This window comes from Xylona heveae, assembly GCF_001619985.1.
Source record: "Xylona heveae TC161 unplaced genomic scaffold L228scaffold_4, whole genome shotgun sequence".
In the NCBI taxonomy this organism is placed as follows: Eukaryota; Fungi; Ascomycota; class Xylonomycetes; order Xylonales; family Xylonaceae; genus Xylona; species Xylona heveae.
In genome coordinates, this window is record NW_017264196.1 from 387,105 (window position 1) to 399,459 (window position 12,355).

The window sequence follows — 12,355 nt, forward strand, 5'->3', positions numbered from 1 at the left end:
TCACCCGTAGGTCCTCCTATTCTTACATTATTATTCCCCCCCCCCCCCCTTTCCTTTTCCTCTTCTTTTTTTCTTTTCCCTTTTCCCCCCACCCCTAAAGTAAACGGACTAACATCACATAGGAAGCTGGTTCGCATGGGCAAATTCCGTCTTCGCACAAACCATTCTCGACATTGCCGAACGTAAACCCCATCTCCTCTTTGGCAAAGACGATGCAAAACCTTATATCATTGAATGAACTCATCCCCCTTCTTTTCGATCTTAATAAGCTTTCTACTGCTCTCCTGATGCAAAGTAGCGAGTCTATATACTCTCCCGGATTTAACGTGCGATATGAAGCGCGCGAAATTTAGACTGTTTGCTCCGCTCCACTCTATTCCCTTTCCCCTCCCTCTCTTCCCCCCCTCCTTCCTTCTCAGGAAAATAGGAGCGAATCCTGTGTGTGCCGAGTCAAGGGGCGGGGTTGTTTGTTGGTAAGGGAAGTGGAGGGAGGCGGTAAGGGGGTAATAGATTGGGTGTTTAGGAGAAAGCGGAGAAGGAGAAGAAGGAAGAGGGAAGAGAGACACAGGTGGTAGGAAAGGAAATGGACCTTCCCCGGTCACAATCAATCTTACAGCTGCCATTGAAAGCATTTTTTTTGGGGATGTGGGCTTCTTCATGATGACCAGGTCGACCGTTTCACAGGTCCTGACAGGGCTGGCTGCAAAGTGCCAAAATGCATATTTTGCTTTTATTTCATAATTTGATACCCGGTATATTTTATAAATCTTATCACTTCACTCGTCTTGTCATGAAAGTATTTACCGTGTATTAATGGATATACAATGGATCGTAGAGCCCATGAGACATCTAGGAAGAAAATGAACAAAGATGTGAAAGATGATATGACGATAGTAAGAAATTTTTGAGGGACAAGAGGAATGGTGATATATACACTGCCAAAAATATAATAAATAAACAAATGGAATATAAAAAGGCAAGAATGATATATAAAAAATAAAAAAAAAAAAAAAAACAAGGTAAAAAAATAATAGAAGGGGAAAAATCTACACAATGCTCAAAAAAACAATGTACCATCAAAACTAATTCCCATTAACGGGATTTAGCTTCCCCTCGTGCTTTTCAACATAGGCAACAAGATCTTCAATCGTGCATACGGGCAGGCCCCATTTCTTGCCAAACTCTATACAATCGTCCCGGCGCATCATTCCGGCGCCTTGCATTTCGCCTTTCACCCCCGGCACGGGCTCGCCATCGATGACGAGCTCGCAGATGGCGCCGACGGGCTTTTTGCCCGCCAGACGGCAGAACTCGACTGCGGCCTCGGTGTGGCCGCGACGCTCGCGGACACCGCCATTGCATGCGCGGAGCGGGAGGACGTGGCCTGGTCGGCGAAGCGCGCTGACAGTGGTTTCCGGGTCGGCGAGCACGCGACATGTCAGGGCGCGGTCGTGCGCAGAGATGCCCGTTGTGGTGGTGGGGTGGTCGGCGTCCACGGTGATGGTGTAGGCGGTCTGGTTCGGGTCGGCGTTGTTCTGGACCATCTGGGGTAATTGGAGCTTGGATGTCCGGTCCGCGTACATGGGCGCGCAGACGTAGCCGCTGCTATGCCGGATCATGAATGCCATCTTGTTGGTGGTCATGTCCTCGGCCGCGAGGATCAGGTCGCCTTCATTCTCGCGCGATGCTGAGTCGAGGACTATGATGAAGTGGCCTTGGCCTGTAGTGAGGAGGGTAAGTGTTGGTTTGGCTTTTGCGGATACCATATCATCTGGTTTTATTCTCTGGAGGACTGGCTACAGTGTAATGACAGGGAGTAGGGATTTTAGATGAGGGAGGATGTATTGGAACGTACGGAATGCCTCGATTGTCTCCTCAATTGTTGAGAAGCGTAGCTCTGGTGTTGACGTAGGCATTGTGTTTTTTTATAGCCCAATGTCTGTGTTATACTTTTCTATAGCCAAATCTCTGGGCTCTCAGAGAGGGTTGTGAGTCGGCGTGTTCGTCGGTCTCAGGTGCTGGGTTGCACAAGTTGAAAGTGTTTCCTCAATGTATGCCGGAGGAACCGCCCAGAGTATATTTAAATCGTAGAATAAATTGAGTAGCACAGCCAATCAAATGTATCCTTTCTTTCACAAAAGTGTCCGTATAGTACAATGGCACTTTGAGCTCGAGTGTCTGTATTATTTGTATGTTTCCGGTAGAGTGAGGATTCCCAATGACCTTTCTGTGGCTTTGCCCAGGTGTTCGCTTTTCAAGAGACTTCGTACTGAGGCTTAAACAACTTCGGACTGTTGTCTGCGAAAATTATCTGACGCAAAGAAATTCGAGAATTCGAGAAGGAAACAGAAGGATGGCAGTTAGAGTCAGATGTTACTGCCCCTCGGCGGCCCCGCGGGTCCCTTCGGTCCAGATCTCCGTTAGTCGGACATGGTTTATCAATCATTCACCCCCCGGCATCTTCCGCCCCACATCCAATCGTCGTCGTGCTTATGAGATGCTTACACAGGATGTTGATGCGATTACTCTACTGCATATTTTGTACTCGTAGTATTCTTGCATCTGCAAAAAGATCAATGCAATTCTCTCAATCAATGTGATCATTTGTATAATAAGTTCTTATACAAATGGTTTGCGTGTATCATTTGCTCTTAGGTGTTCTGGGTGTTCTAATCCCGAAACATTTGACCAGCAATCACTTGCAATGGCTTATTGGCGCGGATTAATTCATTTGTGTTCGGACCATGAGTGCTTGGATTATCTGTAAATTGAGAAATTCATTTTGAGGCTATTGCAGAGGAGAAGAAAATGGATGGGCAAGTCTTGGAGATTTCTTAAATTCAAGCTGCTAACAAAATCAGACTAGCAATGCATACGATGGCTTAATCAAGTGTAGGAAGATCGATTATGCATAATGCGCTTTGTGCTAGGTCAGATTCCAGTACCGTGTGCGAGTTCGAGTGCCTTTTGAAATCTTTCAATCTTGTTCTTGATATCCACCCTTGCGCTTGCTGTACTATAATTTTCTCCGGCAATGTAGCTGAGATCCGCGTCGTCAAGTAGATTGACAAACTCAGGAGAGAACTTCTTGATGGAACCGCCGTCTCTGAGAAAGTGACGCTCGACCACCTGCATTATGACGTTGTCGACGAAGCGCTTGATGGCAACTTTATAGTAAGTTTTCAAAGTGTCATGAATCTCGTAGACGGACTGATCCTCGTTGCTGAGGTGCACTGTGCGCATAATTGATGAAAGATCGACATTATATAGCGTGTTGTGTCCCGAGAATGCCTCACTCTGTAGTCTCTGCGAAACTCGGTCTTCGCGAATCGAATTAAGAGTGTCAGAAAAATAATGGTTCTCCGTTTGTAAGATGCCATCCCGCTCATCGCTCAGTATTTCTTTCAGATGGCGCCTCGCCGACGCAATGGTTTCTTGGCTTTCAGAGTCTAGTCGTGTACGAAGCTTTTGGCGAACATCTTCCTCGGGGATCAACTCGGAAAAGATTGCATCATTGTATGCCAGAACTGCCTTTTCGACATCCTCGAGATAATTGAAAGCCACCTTTGCCCACTTGGTCGACTGTTCACGAAACAGGTTTTCGAGAACACTAGGGTTCAAGGTGCCTGGAAGCTCTGCGCCGCGCGAGTCAAGATAAAAGCGACGGATCCAATCGTAAATGTTCTCGTACTGGTCATCAGCCGGGAACTCCTCGTCATGCTTATCATCCACTGTACGAAATGCTCTGGTATGACCTTCTGCCTTCAATCGATCAGAGAAGCCATTGTTGAGCATACGAATATGCATCCGTAGTTTGGATGGATCTTTTGCGGGCAAATTTGTCGCATAATTTCCTCGCAAAGCAGCTTCCACGCTTTTTTCGTAGGCAATCGATTTCCGGGTAAGATATAGACGCTGTTCTCCAAGTGTGCCTCTTGGAGGGCCCAAAGCTTCGAGCTCTTTCTGAGTGCTGCTGCAGACGCTTTCGATATCTCTCACCAAGGAAGGAAATTCTCTGCGAACATGAGTGTAGAGAAGTTGTCCCAGGAAGGTCTTGAGTGGTTCAATGCCAACGCGATCTTTCCGGAGCTGATTCCAAGGTGCAGTGGTAAAGAACTTCTTTTCACTTTTGTGGCGTTCTTCGATGGTGACACCATCTTTAATATCCTGGGTGGACCTATTCTTGACTGCAAACCACCCATGAGTCAATCGATCCACCTCGTTCTGGGCAATTTTCATAACCTATTCAAAGTCAGTTTCTGCACAGAGGCGGACAAAATCTATTGATTGACATACAGAGTCTTCGTCCCCTGGTTGAAGCGCGTCGCACTTGGTTATTATACCCGCAGTGCGTTGCCCTTCAGGGTCGGCCGCACGTGCCATGTTGAAAACTTCCTGGTTAGCTAGGTTATTTCTGGCATCCATGACAGCACTATACAATCAGTCATTTTGTTGTACAAAGAAAAGGAATTTCAAAGACCGTACAGTATAATGGTACGCCGATCAGTGATATACTGAAGAATCAAATCTCGAATGATGACTTTGTCTTCCGCCGTTTGGTACTTTGTAGGATCTAGGAAAGACTATCAGTAAATGTAAAATTTGTGGGGAGATACAAGATTTTATATACTGTGAAACAATCCAGGAACATCGACAACACTGAGATGATGATGCTCAGGCCCGCATAGCTCAATTTTCAAAATATCGTCGGAAAACCGCTTTTCAAGATTCTCAATACTATCATCTGTGGATCGAGGCAATCCCATGCATTCTGCCGCCTAAGTCCGCTTCTCGTTAGAACTGATGCTTTTTGAGACCTGTCAAGGGAAACGGTCTAAACCAACATCGTCCAGAATCTTGGAAAAGATTTCGCGATCAAAGTCAATCTTTTCAAACGTCTTCTCAAACTCCAGCAGGTGGTCTTTAGCCTCCTCATCGTCAAGTGTGGTCGGCCCCGGAATGATCGACACCTTGACAGATTCCTCAGCAGCCGGAGTCCTTCGTAGCACAATTTGAGTGGCGAATCGAGTGCAAAGGTCACTTGCAACCGGGAATGAAAGCCCAGTCAAACCTTCCAGGACCGAAGACTTCCCACTGGATTGATCACCAACAACGACGAGCTAAAGGAAATTATAAAGTCAGTATAACAGAAACGGTAAATAGAGGGTCAGACAACTGTACATACTTGTGGCAGGGAAAGTCCCTCGCTGATCCCCAGCTCTCGAAGCTTATCGACAATGCCTAGTATCCTCACCCTGTCTGGATTGTCCATGCCGTCGATGGCGCTTAGTGTCCCAGTTTTGTGCATCCTCATCTTTGGAGTGAAAGGCAAGGAGAAAGTCTATCAAAAATATCACGTAAGGAAGAGAAAGATAGCTGAGACAGAAAGGTCAAAGAAAATTTCAAATTTGAGCTCTACCGTAGTCTGCCAGAGCGAGAGCGGCGGCCTTTAAAAGCTTCAGGAATCTCGGAGCGAGAATCATCCATTGACAACAGTGAGCAAGGCTGAGTTGAGTAGATACAGAGAAGCATTGCATGGGAAATTCACTTGATGCTAATATTAGTAAATAGCAAACAAGACAACAGCAAACAGACGGGGAACCGTCTGCAAGTAAGTTTGCGGCGCGGCAGGCGGCAAAGGCTTGGAGCATATTTCTCATGCATTTTTCAGCCTTCTCTTGGGATATTGCTTCTCAACGAATGATATACACAGCCCGCGCACAGAATTGAATGATGGCTGGGCACCTTTTTGGCCCTTGATGCCTGTGGTGAGTTTGTGAAACGTAGAAGACAAGGTTCTCTAATACCATAATCACTGGACCTGGGCGCCAAACAGCAAAACCCTGGAAGGTACAATGCCCAATAATAAGGCCCTGGGAGGACGGAGCAACCCTATTGGAGATGAAACGATATCAGTCACCGAATTTGCAGTTTGAAAGGTCACACAAGTGCTGTTTGTTGACATGCACGAGCGCCGCAATCTATTAGGCACCAGTAACCCGTAGGAAGACGATAAACATGGGGCGGGAAGTCTTCGCGGTGTCGCTCTGCGCCCTGCTCGGCAATCGCCAGGCCCACCATAATAGAGCGTCTGCATCGGCAGTAGAATGCAATAAAGGCCAAAAGGCACGTAAAAAGAAAAGTCTGCAATGGAGGAATCAAAATTGAACCTAGCTCAAGTCACAAGAATGCCTAGATCATGGTCAGCTGGTAGAGGCTCTGTGGTGTAATTTAAATAGAAGCGGCTAACAAGCAAACCGACCCTAGTTTGTATCACGAGCCTCTGCCCTGGGATTCGAAAGTGCGCTCTATGAAGCTTTGCAATGGAAAACTTTTACCCGTGCTTTTGATTGATAGCCTTGAAATGTAGTAGGATAATGCTTCTATGTCTACCAGACCAAATTAATACTTCGTGACTCCGAACAACCAAAGAAAAAAGTATATGAGGTGAACGCCAACAAAAGCGACATGGCTGCAATGGCTTGCCAAATCTCTAGATCTTGAAATCCTTGTATGTCCATTTCTCTGTATATGTTCTCTTCGCCTTCTTGGGCTGCGTAATGGGTCTACGTGACTCCAATTTGCCGCGAACAATCATGTTTCGGAATCGATCTTTGACAAGGTTTCCTTCTGGCTTCAAGAGCCGCAACGACTCACTGAGTTCGTCAGGCAAGACCAGCTCTAGCTGCTTCTCAGGGAAACTGTGACAATGTCAGTAAAACATCGGCGCAAAAAAAAAAAAAAAAAAAAAAAAAAGAGGCTTGTTGAGCCAGGTGGCCGACTTACGGAGCATTCCTAATATTCTTTCGACGAAGAACGGTATCATCTCCCTCCCCGGATTCATCGGCATCTTCACCATTGGCACTTGCCTCTGCCCTGGCTTTCTCCTTTGCTTCGATGGCCTCGGCTAGCGCCTTAATTTGCTCGGCCTGCGCAGCCTTCTTCTGCATTTTTTCTTCCCATTTGGCTTGTCTCTCACCCTCCTTTCTCCGCTTAGCCTTGTTCTTCTGTGACTGGGTCTTCCGCTCCGGGCGGCGCTGGCGAGCAGACAACGGCTCGTTTTCTGCTTCGCTTTCGAAACCTTCCCACGCACTCTCGTCATCGTCTCCCTCATCAATCTCCGCACCTTGCTGCGCGGCAGAGGCAGCAGCTCGCTCTCGAAGATCCTGTTCAGCTGCCTCGGCCTGTAATCTCTTCAATTCTGCTTCCACTTCCTTCTGTCCTGCATTTTCCAGAGCCTCACTCCAATCCTCAAACGTCGGGTTATAGCTCATTTCGCCTTCAGGCCGCTTCACAGCAGGGATTTTCTTTCCGTCGGCGGCCAGAGAAATCGGAGCCTCATTCAGTGTCTTTGGCGCTCGCACCGGCTTCGGCGGCTCCAGGAACGAAAATCTGGGATCCTGCTTTGGCGGTTCCACAGCCCATGGATCATAGGCTGGCGTGTTGTCGGTCTTGACAACATCCTTGTGAACCGAGTCTCCACCATACGCGATTTGCTTGAGACGTTCGAGTTCTTTGTGGGAAACGCCTCCACCTCTACGCTTCTTGCCGCTGGGCTCGATGATGCCGTCTGTCACTTTAGAGCTAGATCTCTTGCGGGAGTCGACAGCAGGAACAGCTGATCGCTGAGCGATAATTTCGTCTGCCTTGAGCGGTTTATGGACTTTATTATAAGCCTTCTGAATGGCCGTGGATCCGGTGGTGTCGAGAGTGAAAAGCTCTTCAGCAGGCTTCTCTGAGAGAAGTCCTCTATAATAAACAAATATTAGTGTGCACAAATTTCAAAGTCAAATTAGACAGTAAGATCAATTTCTCCTGCCAGACAAAAAAAACCCAGGAAACCTACCCTTGAATGATTTCTTCGCGCACATCCTCCAATCCCTCCTGGACTGGGGTGATATCAATGTTCTTCCGCCATGCTTTCTTTCCCTTCCTCGACGCCTGCTTATGCTGACCGGGTGCGCCCAATGATACCGACATGATTCTTGGTTAGATTGAACGTTGACAGCCAATTTTGACGATCAAACAACTGAATATCTCAAACCCAGAAATTGTCGGCGAAAATTAGTTGCTCCGAGACCCTGTCAATCGATAGCGGGTGATGACTAATCATTGTGGGTGTGGGTGGTTGAGTCTGTGTCCGTAACCCTTCGGACACTCTTGTCAGATGCTCCCTCAACGTTGCTACAGTCGTATTATTGTTCTAGCCTTTTTTATTCTAATCATTCCTATAATATAAATTTTTAGATAAGTTGCGATTATCTATCGTCTACTGATAATCAGCAATTGAGTACCTAAGTTTCTCCCTGTGAGCCCTGAATATAAAAGAAATGTCTCAATATCAACGATCCTGTGCAGCCTTACGGAGTATGATGTGCTCGTATTATCAGTCAGACCCAATGCGCAACGTATGGATTAGAAAGTCCTCTTTTTTTTTAAAGAAACTAGGTATAGTATGAAGCTTATGGTCGAAATACTGTTATTCATGATCCCGATGGGATTTCCGCCATTGATCCACCCAGCGCTGCATTTCAGATCCCTTCCTGGCAGTGATGAGCACTAAGACTCCTCCGAGCATAGTAACTCCAGAGGTAAAAGTGCATGCCGGTCCGACACCAATCTTGTTAATTAAAGGAAGAATGGAGGCACTTCCTGCGGCTGCAGCGCAGTATTGTATAAAGTATTTCCCCGTAATTACCTGAACGCGTTTGCCGGGCATAACCTCTGCACAGTAGGTATTCAAACTACTAAAGGCAAACATCAAACCCATGCCGCTAAAGAACATGGCAATGGTTGGAACTGGAAGTCCCCCGACCACGTATTGCAAGGACCATCCAAAGACGAGCGTGGCTGCGGGGACCATGAAGAAGAAAGCAAGGACACCGCTGTTTAGCCGGTCTTGAGGAAGCCGTGTGCCTTCACGTTTGACAATGTATCGCTTCACCGTCATGTCAGCCCAGCGGCCTCCGATAAGGACCCCAGAGAAAAAGCCCGCCCCAGGTGCAATATAAAATAGGCCAGAGACTAATGGAGTGGTGAGGTGGAAACGTGGATTGATCAGATACCGAGGAGGCGTGAGAAGGGAATAGAGAGTGAAACTTAAACATCCACATGCAATGTCCTGCGAGAAAATGATTAGGCAAATCAGCGTAAGTGCTTCGCCGCAAAATGATCACTAGGAATGGGAAGATTCTCCATACTGTCAGCAGAATGTTAGGATAGATAAGAAGTTCCAAAACTCGCATGGGACTAAATTGCGAGAGAAGTTGTGACTTTACAAAGGTCGCTTGCCCTTCCGTAGCTGGTCGGGTAATTGATGGCACGAAAATAAGTGATAAAATGAGGCCAGAAGCTGCCATGCCTGCTTGCAGCCAGAATATGGCTCGCCACGTCACAAAAGTCACAATAATGCCACCAATGCACGGCCCTGAAGCAAAAGTCAGTCAGACAGTTAGATATTAATGAGAAAGCTTCACTGATTTGAGACGCACCTAGGGCTGGTCCGGTTACCGTTCCGCACATGAAAAATCCAGTGGCTGTTCCACGATGTAGCTGGATAATACTCAGATGCATATTCGCCACAGAACAATTCTGACGAGCAGACTCACAGGATCAAATATATCAGCAATTATGGCCTGCCCAGCAACCATGAAGAAAGATGCTTCGAAACCAGCCAATGTGCGCATTGCAACAAATGTCTGGAGATTGGGCGCAAGTGCTGCGCCAATTGCAAAGGCGAAGAAAATAAACAATGCAATGTTATATGCAGATCTTCTTCCGATGATCTGGAGTAAATATAAGCATGCAATCTTCAAAATTTAATTTCCGCAGCCAAGGTGTAATTCTACCATACTCATTGGGCCCCAAATATATGAAGCAAGGCCCATTGCAACGAGAATGGCCGCATTGCTATAGTTGACAACACTAGGGACAGTGCCAAATTCATCCGCAATTTCTGGAACCGCTGGAAAAAGAGATGTACTAGAAAATGTAGCAGCTAAGGTGATCCAACTGGTGGTGAAGAGGATAAGTATTTTTCTCCATGTAGGAAACCGACCGGAGACGAAAAAGTCATCTGGCACAGCCGCGGAACCATTTGGTTCCGCATTGTTCAACGAAGCCTGCGAACCCTGAATTAGAGGCGATGGAGTCGCTGTTTGCAATTCTATACTTGGAGTTTTTGAGGAAGATTGAGATGCGGAAATATGAAGCAATGCTGGCGCCGGGGTCACTAATGTTGGCGCCATCTGTAGTAGAATTTGGAAAACTCCTATTCCAAGGAAGTGATGCTGCGGAATTCAAACAATGGGTATCATATTTATAAAATGCACAAAAAAAGTAAAAATCATCAACTTCAAAGCTCTTTAAACATGACTCAAAGTCGTTTTAGAAATCATGTTACTGTTCTTTTTGAGTTAGAATTAAGAATATAAAACGGCCCGATGTCGGCTGATAATCGGCTCGAGCGACATGGTTCCCGAAGATAGTGCATCCCGCATTATGGAGTTCTTTTGGAGGGTCTTCAATTGTAGATGAATTTCAGACCACAAGGATAATATGCCCTATGAACGCTAAACTGTTTGTCAATCTATGATGCCAAATCCCCAATAACCATGATGTATAGCACTGATCAAAAAAGGTGAAGTTTGAGCTCGAAAGTAAAGGGTTAGTGCTGAGGAAGACAATCATCGATCAAGAAATGTCCAGAAGCAATTCTTTTAGAGTCCATCATCAATACAGATAAATAAGACAGAGAATCCATTTCATAAATGCCTGTCGAAAGTGGCAAAGTTAAATCCATTGATGCTGTGAACCACCATATCAACCTCTCTTCCCTGGACGAGAGGTTGAGCTGGTGGGCCATGATTGTGCCTCGGTGCAAGCGAGGCGAATACAGTAACAGCCGACCCTGCCGAGTGCATTTCCTCTTGTAGCCTCATTGGTCTGTATGCGCCACCGTAAATCCCTGACAGTGCGGCCTGGTCGAGGGACCATAGGAGCTCGTTGAAACTCCTGAACACCATAACAACATTGAACTATATCCCATAACCCCCACTACTTTTATCGCAGCTTGATACCTCGACATCATTTCCCTAGGACTCTCTTTACATCTCAGACTCCAATCTCAACCACTTCATCCGCCATGGCGTCCTCTGTGGGATCGTATTCGAATCCCCTCAAGAAATATAAGTATGTTCCGTCACTAGTTTCCGCCAAGGGTGTTACCTTGCTAAATCCGATATCACAGACTTGTTTTTCTTGGAGAGCAGAGCGGTAAGAACTTCGACTTTTGAACTTCATAAAAAGATTTGGAGACATACTGAGAAAATGGCGGCTACAGTGGGAAAGACATCCCTGATTACCCGGTTCATGTACGACTCGTTCGACAACACCTACCAGGCCACCATTGGCATTGATTTCCTTTCAAAGGTTCGCATGGGACACTCCTCCATGCAATATGCGCTCTTCAGTCGCACTAAACAGATCTCTACATAGACTATGTATCTCGATGACCGAACAGTACGGTTACAACTCTGGGACACGGCCGGCCAGGAGCGATTCAGGAGCTTGATTCCCTCCTATATCCGAGACTCCAGCGTCGCAGTGGTCGTCTATGACATTTCTAGTAAGCGGAAACCGACAGCTCTCAACTCTTTCGTCTGGTGTGCAGGATGTTACAGCTGCCGCCCCTTCCGGCCTGAGCGATTATACTAACGCTTATCCCTCCCTTATAGACCCGGCATCCTTCGAGAACACGCGAAAGTGGGTTGATGATGTGCGCGGCGAGCGCGGTAACGATGTAATCATTGTTTTGGTCGGAAACAAGACCGACCTGGACAAGCGCATGGTCACCACGGCACAGGGCGAGCAAAAGGCTAAGGAGAACAACCTCATGTTTATTGAAACGAGTGCCAAGGTCGGACACAACGTCAAGCAGCTTTTCCGGATGATCGCGCAGGCGCTTCCCGGTATGGAGGGTGAAAACCAGCAGGCTGGAAGCCAGAGTACGTGTTATCCCAGCGCACGCACACACCTTAACTTGCGCTGTCAAGAGACTCCATATACTAACTGCCTCTTAGTGATTGATGTAAATATCAACCCATCGCAGCCTACAGACAACAATGGCTGCGCATGCTGAAGAGCGATTTTCATTTGATTTATCCCTTCTATGCAACCATTTTTAGGTGGCCTTCTCAAAACGAAGGCAAGCTGCTCTACCGTCTTCGACGTCTTCCAGCATTTCCCCTCTGTCCTTTTATCTCACGCTCGTCTCTTCTTCGAGAAGAATGGAGATGATCATAGGGGCTTTATCCATTCCGGCCCCCGCTTGGCTTACACGCGATAGTCTTTAAGC

At 46.8% G+C, this 12,355-nt stretch overlaps 6 protein-coding genes across 6 annotated transcripts in view; 2 read left to right on the forward strand and 4 right to left on the reverse strand.

Moving 5' to 3' along the window:
• Nucleotides 1-238, forward strand: part of L228DRAFT_267245 (glycoside hydrolase family 125 protein) — a gene marked incomplete at both ends in the record, with an annotated part of 1,955 nt that extends 1,717 nt beyond the window's left edge. The window contains one exon of the mRNA XM_018334969.1: nt 123-238. Coding sequence (XP_018188790.1) covers nt 123-238 — 116 coding nt within the window. The remainder of the gene's footprint in view (nt 1-122) is intronic.
• Nucleotides 239-993: 755 nt separating this feature from the next.
• On the reverse strand, nt 994-2,324 carry L228DRAFT_219503 (3,4-dihydroxy-2-butanone 4-phosphate synthase). Its single transcript, XM_018330221.1, has 2 exons — nt 1,856-2,324; nt 994-1,720 (listed from the first exon to the last, which is right to left on the reverse strand). The coding sequence occupies exons 1-2, from the start codon at nt 1,914-1,916 to the stop codon at nt 1,083-1,085; spliced, it is 699 nt and encodes a 232-aa protein (XP_018188791.1). The 5' UTR covers nt 1,917-2,324; the 3' UTR covers nt 994-1,082.
• A 411-nt stretch (nt 2,325-2,735) lies between these two features.
• Nucleotides 2,736-5,489, reverse strand: L228DRAFT_245976 (hypothetical protein). Its single transcript, XM_018332293.1, has 6 exons — nt 5,186-5,489; nt 4,845-5,120; nt 4,631-4,778; nt 4,486-4,573; nt 4,297-4,432; nt 2,736-4,242 (listed from the first exon to the last, which is right to left on the reverse strand). The coding sequence occupies exons 1-6, from the start codon at nt 5,312-5,314 to the stop codon at nt 2,932-2,934; spliced, it is 2,088 nt and encodes a 695-aa protein (XP_018188792.1). The 5' UTR covers nt 5,315-5,489; the 3' UTR covers nt 2,736-2,931.
• A 770-nt stretch (nt 5,490-6,259) lies between these two features.
• L228DRAFT_281979 (P60-like protein) lies at nt 6,260-8,041 on the reverse strand. The gene is made up of 3 exons (XM_018335937.1): nt 7,847-8,041; nt 6,787-7,749; nt 6,260-6,701 (listed from the first exon to the last, which is right to left on the reverse strand). Exons 1-3 carry the CDS (start codon nt 7,978-7,980, stop codon nt 6,494-6,496), a joined length of 1,305 nt encoding a protein of 434 aa, XP_018188793.1. The 5' UTR covers nt 7,981-8,041; the 3' UTR covers nt 6,260-6,493.
• Nucleotides 8,042-8,302: 261 nt separating this feature from the next.
• On the reverse strand, nt 8,303-10,450 carry L228DRAFT_229071 (synaptic vesicle transporter). Its single transcript, XM_018330492.1, has 5 exons — nt 9,849-10,450; nt 9,609-9,785; nt 9,492-9,552; nt 9,201-9,427; nt 8,303-9,121 (listed from the first exon to the last, which is right to left on the reverse strand). The coding sequence occupies exons 1-5, from the start codon at nt 10,245-10,247 to the stop codon at nt 8,480-8,482; spliced, it is 1,506 nt and encodes a 501-aa protein (XP_018188794.1). The 5' UTR covers nt 10,248-10,450; the 3' UTR covers nt 8,303-8,479.
• A 602-nt stretch (nt 10,451-11,052) lies between these two features.
• On the forward strand, nt 11,053-12,244 carry L228DRAFT_106897 (ras-domain-containing protein). The gene is made up of 6 exons (XM_018328915.1): nt 11,053-11,190; nt 11,249-11,274; nt 11,342-11,430; nt 11,497-11,626; nt 11,736-12,005; nt 12,081-12,244. The coding sequence occupies exons 1-6, from the start codon at nt 11,144-11,146 to the stop codon at nt 12,137-12,139; spliced, it is 621 nt and encodes a 206-aa protein (XP_018188795.1). The 5' UTR covers nt 11,053-11,143; the 3' UTR covers nt 12,140-12,244.
• Nucleotides 12,245-12,355: the final 111 nt, after the last annotated feature.